This window comes from Laccaria bicolor, genomic scaffold (genome assembly GCF_000143565.1).
Source record: "Laccaria bicolor S238N-H82 LACBIscaffold_162 genomic scaffold, whole genome shotgun sequence".
Taxonomy (NCBI): domain Eukaryota; kingdom Fungi; phylum Basidiomycota; class Agaricomycetes; order Agaricales; family Hydnangiaceae; genus Laccaria; species Laccaria bicolor.
The window spans coordinates 4258-15150 of record NW_001890021.1 but is presented as its reverse complement, the minus strand read 5'-3'; the positions used below and the strand labels follow the sequence as shown (position 1 = coordinate 15150).

Sequence of the window (10893 nt, the reverse complement as noted above, 5' to 3'; positions counted from 1 at the left end):
CGTAAACGGTTTTGGGGAGCGTCTTCACGGAGCGTGGGGGTATCGAACGAGCCCTCGACCACAGAAAACGAAGCAGATTGAGGTCCTGGGCAGTTGTGAGCATAAGGGCAAAAGAACGAAAATGCAAACTCACCTAGCTCCATGAGACCTTGACCGTTTCGTAAACGGTTTTGGGGAGCGTCTTCACGGAGCGTGGGGGTATCCGAACGAGCCCTCGACCACAGAAAACGAAGCAGATTGAGGTCCTGGGGAGTTGTGAGCATAAGGGCAAAAGAGCGAAAATGGAAACTGACCTAGCTCCACGAGACCTCAACCGTTTCGTAAACGGTTTTGGGGAGCATCTTCACGGAGTGTGGGACTATCTGAACAAGTTCAAGATCATGAAAATCGAAGGGGTATTGACAGAGAACTTTCATTGTGTTTGGACTAGCCAAGACAGCAATGTACCATTCCACCAATAAACTGAATTACACACAGCCACATGAGCAGGTTAGAAAAATGATGACGCACGAACATTTCCCGATCATTTGATGGGGGAAAGTTTCGTGCGTCATAGGAATCTGCGATGTGTCAAAAGAATATGAGATCTAAAACTTTAATCTATGTGTTCTGATCTGTTTTGATGGTATCACCATATATAGACCACTGCCTGATTACACGTTCTTTGAGTTTATGAAGAGACTTGCTTTGAGGTGGCACTTGAATTGTTTGGACTGGCCAAGACAACAATGAGCGTGCAAAGAAAACAGACAAGATGTGGTAGATAGATACATTGCAGAAATCGTTTGGACTGGCCAAGACAACGAAGAGTGCAAGACAGCAAAGCACACAGCAGACCACCTGCTTTGGATGTGGCATTATGTGTGTTGCATTTGCATTGACCAAGATGATGACAATGCTAATGTGGCATCACAGAATGCTCTGTGTCATGTTTGGATTGACCAAGACGTTGACAACAGAGTTTGTACTTAGCAAGCAGAAGTTGACGTTGAGTTTTCGGAAGTATCCGAAAATGACGTACTTCCCTTGTGGGCTACCTTTGATTTTGAAGGTAGCCTGCAACGGAAGTACGCCATTTTCGGATATTTCCGAATTGTCACATTTCCTGTGTCCTCTTCTGCAAAGACTGTCCCTTCTACTTTTGCCATCCGCTCGTCGTCATCTTGGCCAGTCCAAATGCTTTGAGTGTGTTGTTACAAGTTCTCTGAGTTTACAAAGAGAATGCATATTAGGTTTGGGCTAGCCAAGACCATGCTGACACCAACAGTCAATAACAGGACACATATTCTCTCTAAAGAATACACCTTCTAGTTCATTGGGTTTGGACTGGCCAAGACCACAATGAAGGCAACAGTTAACAGGACACGTATACAGATGCAACTTGATAAACACTATTCGTGGTGGATTGGATAAGGTTGTATGGTGAGGATACATGTTGTGAATGTGAAAGTTACATATGTGTGTTGTATATGAAACTGTTTGTATTTGTTTTAAACCATGTGATATTATGTGGGTTCAACTTCAGCATACAGAAACCAAAGTTTGCTGATAGACTACAAAATTTAATTTCAGACTATTTATCTGTATTTACCTATAGCTATTCTCATTTGACAATAATCCTAGAAATAAGGAGTGCATACTGCAAAAAGTACTGTGTCATTTGGACCAGAATTGGTAGAGCTACATAGAAATCTTCATTTTCGCAAAAATGATGACTAATTGAGTTACTTTCCTAAGTATTGGAAATAGCCGAAAATGACGTACTTCCCTTGCGGGCTACCTTCAAAATCAAAGGTAGCCCGCAAGGGAAGTATGTCATTTTCGGAGATTTCCGATGCTTACAAATCCAGCCTATACACATTATATTAGCTGTAAAGGGCTTGCTGCTTGCAACGATGAGCTTAGGGTGTTGCTCACTGTTGGTGGCGACATCGGAGGTGGCTTTCAGGGTCCAGGGCACCTTTCTAAATAAGGAAATGTGCGCTTTTTCAGATGTAAAATAGCAATAAAATAGCAGAAAAATCAGAAAATCAGAAAAAATTGGGGGGTGGTGCTTACTGTTGGTAATGATGTTGGAGGTTGTTTTCAGGGTCCAGGGCACATTTCCAAATATGGTAATATAGCCAAAAATAGCCAGAAAATAGCCAGAAAATCAGAAAAACATGGAGGATAGTGGTGATACCCTTGGGTAATCTTGTCAGGGTCCAGAGTCTTATTCCAAATTGAGTAATATAGACCTAAAAAGAGCCAGAAAATGGCTAGAAAATCAGAAAAAATGGGGGATGGTGCCCATTGCAGTGATAACATTGGTTAATGTTGTCAGGGTCAAGGGTCCAGTTCTGAATATGATAATATATCCAAAAGTAGCCAGAAAATAGCTAGAAAATCAGAAAAAAATGGAGGATGATGCTTATTGCTAGTGATAACATTGAGTAACATTGTCAGGGTCCAGATTCTAGTTCCAAATAAAGTAATATGGTCAAGAATAGGCAAAAAATGGGAAATGGTGCTTATTGCTAGTGATAACATTGGGTAACATTGTCAGGGTCCAGAGTCTATTTCCAAATATGGTAACATAACAAAAAATAGCCAGAAAATAGGCAAAAAATCAGAAGAAAATGATGGATGGCCATTGCTGTGATAATGTTTGGTAACATTGTCAGGGTCAAGGGTACAATTCCAAATATGGTAATAGATCCAAAAATTGCTGGAAAATAGTGGAAAAACTGAAAAAAAGTTTGAATGGTATATAGAATGTCAGGCACTACCTTCAGAGTCCATACCAAAAAGAAAATATCATCCACTTTGACCAAAAACTGGAGAAAACCAAGTGAAGAATAATTTTATCTATTAGGGCCCATGTAATGGGATGATGGTCACATGACCAGTTACCAAAAATAGTCAAAAAATGGAAGTTGTAGCTCTACACTGTAAAGTGCTCCTGTTGTAGAGATTATCCAACTTTGTAGTCAATATCTGACATTTGCAGTCTGTTATTGTGAAGCGTTCACTCTGAACTTCTTGCATAGCTGAAGCCAAGAGGGAAGGAGGAGGCAAGAATGGGTGGATCTGGGATCAACACCCATAAGTGAGCAATGAGCAGTTACAAGATACTCAGCTAGCCCAACATGATTATGCATACTGTAGGAAGTTACGAGTCCTCTGAGTTTACGAAGAGATTCGTTTATTACCCCGGAACTTGAGGATTTTTTCAGTAGCACTAACACAGAATTTAGCCTTTCTCCCATGAAAATTGATGGTTTCCTATGGTCAGGGATTTTGTAGTCTTTATCCAGAGTTTGTAGTCTTCTGTTAGCATTTTTGTAGTCAACACTACAATGTCTTACTGACCATGTGAACCGTCTGGTGATGGCGCGGATTCTCGCTCAAAATGGTCATCACCGGTTAAAGGCACTTTATATACCCAACATAAGTCATATTATTTTGAATGAGCATCTATATCAACATCGACAAGGATGGTGATGGTCCTCATTCCCACGAATGATTCTTCCTTAATTATATATACCAAATGCTTTTATAATCATTTCATCTGGCACTCATGGTATATGAACTGCAACCGGCCCACCAAATACACAATGATGCAACATGTGGGCTGGTCAAGTTGACAAGGCATTTTGTGTGTTCCTACCTCAAGTGTGTTATAGGTGGTATCAGATGTGAGCATGAATTTGTTATCTAAAAAACCCCAAGAAGAAGGGAAACAAATGATGATCGTACTTTGCCAAAACCTTGCAGGAGGTTTCAGTGGTTCCTATTGTCACATGTCATTCTGTTTGGAAATGACATTGATCACAAATATTTATAGTTGTACATCAGATTTTTCAAATGCCTCTTGTCCATCATCATTTTGGGTGGTGGGGTATATGCCATCAAAGCTTGGGGAAATTTCTCCAATTATAGATGCCTCATGTGAGCTTGATTCCAATGTTATTGATGCTTGTTTATCAGCAGCATGCAAGATTTGAAATTACACAAATTGGCTGCTGGCTGTTCATCAAAACATGGATTGTCATATCAACAATGCACTGTGTAAGTTATTATTGCCCTATTTCAGTCCAGATGCATCCTGCTCATTATTATATAACACATAATACTACAATTTAAGTAATTAAATCCTCTGGAATATTACCTTTTTTCTGCATTTTGATTGATGTAATTTGGAGTAGATATGACAGAGTTACAGTATTGTCTCTCTGAATTGTTGGTATAACCTGGGTGATGACATGCCAATTATGTAAAACATACTCCTAAATTTTACATAATTGAAATGCATGAAATTCAGGCTAGATCTGGCAGAGTTACAGTATTTTCCTTTGGAATTGCTAATATGACCTGCAGTGATGACGTCACGAGGATCTCTTGTGCCTTGCAATGATGCACGAACGTTTCCCATCAATGTGATCGGGAAACGTTCGTGCGTCATCATTTTCCTTGGTGTGCCATCGCTTAGTCATCATTTTTAGTAAAAATGAAGATTTACCTGTAGTTCTGCCAATTCTGGTCCAAATGACATGTTTTTTTTTGTGGTATGCACTCCTTAATTGCAGAACTATTCTAAAACGACAATGGATGTAGAGAAATACAAATAAACAGTCCACAATCCAAAACATTCAACATTTTCAATGTATTTTTGACACTCATGATCATGTTTGTATGACCATGGTTTGAAAATATTACAAATATATTTATAGATTCTACCAAATACTTCCAAATATGTATATACCCTTCATCACATGTTGTTGCTTACTCATCTCTTTGGGGCTAAAGTAAAGAATTCTCTGTAGCTCTGCAAACTCTGGTCCAAATGACATGGTTTTTATGAGCAGCACCCCTTAATTGCAGAACTTTTTTAAAATGATAATGGATGTATACAAATACAAATAAATCGATCATAATCCAAAACATTCAACATTTTCAATGTCTACTTTATGGTCATAATCATAGTTTACAGATTCTATGAAATACTTCCAAATATATACATACCCTTCATCACATGTCATCATTTGATTATAAACAAATACAAATAATTAGTCATACAATAAAATGTGTAAAACAATTAACTTATCATGACTATGTATTACTTATCAAAAGTATATATAGTCTATGAGGCTAGATTTATTTGCAAAAATGGTATCAACCCAAAAATAGCTAAAGAATAGTAGAGCAATCAGAAAAAGTTGGAGGGTGTCCTTACCAGTAGTAATAACATTATATATTGTGTTTACAGTCCATAGTGGACTTCCAAATATGGTAATCTATCGGAAAATAGTCATAAAATAGCACAAATTTCAGAGAAAATTGGAGGATATTGCTTTACTGTTAGTGATAATGTTATGCAACAGTTAGTTAATATAGTACTCAATCTACATATTACTATAAAATGAGCAAAAATTAGGAAAAACATAGAAATGTTTCTTATCATTGTGGAACCAATACTTGACATAGTGATCGCTCAGGTAGTGGGACAGTCATTGGAATGCCTAGTGGACTACAATGATCAAAGGGGTGAGGACTCACCAAGTTGGTCTAAACAGCTTAGTTGCATGCTCAGAATCATAGAATGTGACTGTTCAGCACTGTCATACTCTGATCTCCACAAACAGTCCCAGTGGAGATTGTGACAATGAAGTTTTTGATGTCTGACTGCTGATCTCTCAAAGCTTGAAGTAAAGCTATTGGTAGGGCTTGAGTATCCAAGTGATATAAGAGGTACAAGTGGTGGCAAGAAGATATCATTTCTTTATGTACACAAGGTAAATTACAGTGATTACATAAAGCGTAATGTGTGGTGATACAAAGAATGAAGAGTGGGCATATGGGTCAATAAATGGAGGCAAGTCTCAGGAGGTAGAAAGGGTAGATAGGTAGGATAGGTAGGATACTTACTAGCATGCTACACATTGATGATGATGCTAGAGTACCCTGTTTAGAGTCTAGGGCAATAATGGCCTTGGAAATGAGGACTCGTTCCTGCCATGCTTGCAATGGCCTCTTACACAAGTCTGATAAGTAGACTTATTCTCTTTACTTCTCTTAATTTTATATGTTGGACCTTTTAAAAACTTAATATACTTTTTTTTAATGATTTTTTTCTTGTCTGCTTTACTGAGACCCTTGTACCACTTAGCTTGACGTTCAGAAGATGTCAAAGCTGGTTTTTCTGGAGCAAACAATGTATAAAATTGAGAACATCATGAGGAACACATATGTGCTGATAAAACCTCCAAGACCTCTGCAACTGGAGATTTGCTTGATATTGTAACATTGTGCATCTTTGCAATGGATTTCGCTTGAACCAATGATATTTTTCCCTTTAATAATTCCAATGGCATATAACATATAAGCAGTTCAGGGTTTTTACGTAACTCAGCCTGAGCAGCTTGAAGCACAAACTGGCCAATGTATTTATAATTAACCGAGGTTGCATTCTGTAGCTCTAGACTGTATGGAGTGATGTAATTTTTTATTTCACTCAAGTTTGTGCTAATCTTTCCACCCCCATATTGAATGGAAGGCACAACTGCCATCATTGCTTGACAAGGGCACCCATACCCATACCAATGTTTAATAGAATGAAGGTAAGGTTCATTTATGGTGGAGACTTGGATAGCTGAAACTCTATTTGTCAACAATAGTTCATAGCCATACCAGTTGGAGATGGATGAGAAAGAGATAAATGTATAGGCCATTATATATTGAATTATTTTTGAAATAAGAATAAAAGAGGACAAATGCACAACAAATCGATGTCGAACAAATAGTGCAGGTAGTGAAAATGAGAGATGCTCTTGAAACAAGCGAAGTTTATTTGCATATACATGACAGAAAGTACAGTGTCTTGAAAACTGAAGTGCAAGCAAAATGCAGAGCTTAATGGCATAGTTAACAGATAAGGAATATGCAATTGCACTATAGTATACCAAGGCTGGTATTTGACTGCACAGGTATTCTAACGTGAAACCAAATAGTGAATGAATAATGCAAGTTACTTTTACTTTTAGTTCTCGAAATTCATCAGCAATGACAGAGTTTGTCATAGCCTGAACATCTATTTCCCAATCTCTCTGCATAGTCAAGTGTATCTCAATGTCATTGACATAGTCAACATGTGCCAGCAGGCTTGGATTGTTTCCAATCTCTATTATGGGTGCATGATGGCTCAGGTTGTTTCCAACCGCTATCAATCCTTGGCAAATTGCTTTGGATTCTATGTTTGTATCAATGGGATAGATTGTAAGGAGCAGAGGGATGATAGTAAGTAGCAACAGAGTCCACCGATATGGATGCATAGTCGATGGAGGACAAAGAATATTGGCAGTCATTGTTCAAATATTTGAAAGTTGAACAATCACATGACTTAAATTTACACGGACATGTGATTCAGCAATATGGGTGTTATGGACAATGATAGAGCAGTCAGATGCTTGAACATGTCTCTGGGAAGCAGATTATGTTCCACAGCCAAACAAATAGACGATGCAAAGTTTCGGACATCAGCCGTGTCTTGAATGATGCCTTTAGATTGATCATGACTAATAGCAGTCATAGAGCCAGCAACTTTATTGTAGGCAGCCCAATTCTAGTAGTGTAAATGAGTAATCCAAGTAACAAAAATAAAAGGAGAACACAAACAGATGCAAGGGCTGGAGCATCTAGAGGGATCAAGGTTTTCAGACGAACAATGCTTGTTTGCTTTTCCAATAATTCTAGAGTGGCAGGTTTTGTAAAAGCTTTGCAAGTAGCAGCTAATTGCACCAGATCGCAAAGCGAATCAATCTGTGTGAAGACCAATGATCTCACTTCTGCAATATTCCATGCTTGATGCATAATAGACATTGAAAAATTGAAGGTTTGGATGAATAAAGACATTGATGTTGTAATAAATATTTGTGATAAATTGTGCTGCCAAACAATGACAAGCTTGGATGCAAAGTATTTAGGTTCACAAATTTTGAAAAGAAGAATAGCAATGAGCGATATTGATTGCAAGATGATGGTGAGAATATTGTACAAGGTGCACATGGCATATAACAAGAGCTAAAGACGACAGCATATAAAACATTATTCCACTTTTGCTTTCTTGCGTGGAGGTTTGACAACATCAACAATCATGTTGGCGTTCTCAGAGTTAATCCGCAGCTTAGTGGCCTGAAAGTACTTGATATCAAATGGAGTCTGCCCTGCAAGAGCAAAATCTAAATATTGATAAGCACTTGCAAAATAGAATAACTATATATTACTCACCAACAGATGGGGCTCTCCACAACGTGGGTTCCCATTCACACTGCCATTCAACATTGTACTTCTCCTTCTCCTCAAGAGCTAGAGAGCATGAAGGAACACGTTCTTTATATGCCCATGCAGCCTTCAGAATCGGATCTACCTCAAGAATGTTGGCAATCTGTTTACTGAGCAAATGGGAGGTGCAATGGGGGACTCCACCATAACTCTTTGCTTCAGCAAGGCTTTTGTAGTCTGATAGACTAGCCAAAATCTGAACAAAAAAAAGAGATATCAGATCGTCGGCAAGACCATCTGGTGGGCCAGTGAAAGTGGCACATGAACGGAGCCACTTGAGGATGTGTAAAGCCACGCCACGTGCATAGCAATACGCGATTCTTTCATTGTTGGGTATGGCATTGATGTCACCAGTGTCCATCAATGTTCTTTGGGTAGGAGAGGCTTCATCATCTTCCCCTTGATTTGGAGTGCTGTAAGTCCTGAAATCTAGAACATTGCCAAGAATAATCAGGACTGCAAGACAGATGATATTGAGCATGCCCTCCATCGTCTCGACGTTAGGTAGATGAACTGATGCAGGATCTGGAAGTGGAAATGAGTCAAAGATATAAACAAGGAGGGGAGAATCTCACCGTCTTCAGAGATGCCACCCTCAATGAGGCCAACTTGGTAGAAGATCAGGATCCTCCGCAATAGGTGACGAGAGGGAATATGCTCCGTGTTTGTTAAAAACTTGTTGAGAACAAAGGCATGTACAATGCCTTGCAGAGTCTCCTGCATAAGATACGAGGAATAGTAATGACCGCCCTGTGCAACCACATCATCTATGCCATATACCCAATGTGCAGAATTGGGCAGCATATGACTGCAATATCATGAGATAATGCCATGATTATCAACACAACACTCACAGTTCATCACCAGGCCAAAGAACAACAGCCTCAAAGTCATACTTGATATCCTTGGGCTTCCCAGAGAGAGAAAAACCATCTTCATCCATGTAGAAGTCAATTGAAGAGAGTTTTTTCAAATCTTGTGGTCTCAAGAAGGCCCACAGTTTTCATCCAACTTTAGTGCCATATCTTGTGTTAAACCCATCGCAGTCAATGTGGAGAAAAGTGAGAACATGCTTAAGACCGGCAATACCCCATTCACGGTCCTGGGTTGGGAAGGGTCCATGAAGTGGAATTCTGTGGGTCCCACGGGTAACATTCCATGCAACAGCATCTGTTTCATAATTGTTTGAAGGATGATAGGAAGACCACATGGGGAGGTCAAGTCCGTTCAAAATCTTGCCGGTGCTTGAGGCATTCTCAAGAAGGTCGTTAACATAGCCACTGACAACAGAGGGAACACAGTCGGTCCCTGGGTTGATGACTGAGAAGTCTATAACAATGATTTAGATTATTAGACCAAAAATATATATATATAAGTTCAAACGAACCGGTAATGGAGATCTGTGCAGTCATGGAACCAACAAGGGTGCGAAGGCCTTTGGCATCAAACTGCATCTTTTCATTGAAGGGGAGCCCAGTGACGACGACCTGTTTATGGCACATTTTGTTCTGGATGTCTGAGGCAGACATGGTCGAAAAGTCTTGATGATGCAATTTTGCCAGACAAGATTTTTGCGGATCCACGATGTGAGGAGGATGACCCTCAATGTAACCATCATAAACAAGATCCATAAACTCTTGGAACCGGTCATTGAAGACACCATGCTGAATGATAAAATATAAATGATTATTAAAACTCATAAACAAGTTTGACACGTACATGGAATTCTGGCATGAATTCATGAGGATTGCCATCAATATCGTAAACTGTGAATGACCGGTCACAGACAATGGGAGGAGCTTCTTCTTTACTAAGAGAAATCTCTTCGTCCTTGCCCTGTAAAGCTGATTAGCATGGACAAGACTGAAATCAAATGAAACACACATAATCGTGCAGTATTGCAGGTTCAAACATTGAGAGAAACTCATCAACATTGATTGGCTTATCTGGAGAATTCCCAATAGAACCGAATCGAGAGCGTTTCCTAGGATTATCCTCGCCACCAGTCGCTTGGGAACCCTCCGCTTTGGGTCCCTTAGTGTCTACCTTTGATGAGCCAACCCTGGGTTACGAGTCCTCTGAGTTTACGAAGAGACTCGTTTATTACCCAGGATCTCAGGACTTTTTTCAGCGCGGTAACGCTGAAATTTGACTTTCTCCCACGAAAGTGATTTCTTCCCATGATCATCTGTTTGGTTCGCCTACATGACTTTCCTAGTCTACTTGACCATTCCTTGATTATTACTGTCTTTTAGCCCTATCCAGGTTGTCGTTGATGTAGCTTGTGGCTAATATATTGCTCTATTTGGCTTCCAGACTCTGATGAATGAATGCATTGCCTCTATTTTCATGTTCATGCAACTCAACTTGTTTACATTGAAGGTACAACAATTAAGGTCCTGACAACTTGTGCAAATGAGCCCATGCTCTGGTGAAACAGGCCACAGGAATGTACTGAGCAGTTGGTGAGCATAAGGCAAAAAAGCGAAAATACAAACCTACTTACCTGGATGGGAACTCAACCATTTTGTAAATGGCTTTGTGGAGCATGTTTGTGGAGTGTGTAGGTATCGA

At 39.5% G+C, this 10893-nt stretch overlaps 1 protein-coding gene across 1 annotated transcript; it reads right to left on the bottom strand.

Moving 5' to 3' along the window:
• Nucleotides 1-8082: 8082 nt before the first annotated feature.
• On the bottom strand, nt 8083-10845 carry LACBIDRAFT_335842 (uncharacterized protein; the record flags this gene model as incomplete). Its single annotated transcript, XM_001890740.1, has 9 exons — nt 8083-8216; nt 8266-8844; nt 8895-9127; nt 9174-9302; nt 9357-9648; nt 9707-9983; nt 10039-10155; nt 10204-10381; nt 10826-10845. The coding sequence occupies 9 exons, from the start codon at nt 10843-10845 to the stop codon at nt 8083-8085; spliced, it is 1959 nt and encodes a 652-aa protein (XP_001890775.1).
• Between the last annotated feature and the right edge of the window lie 48 nt (nt 10846-10893).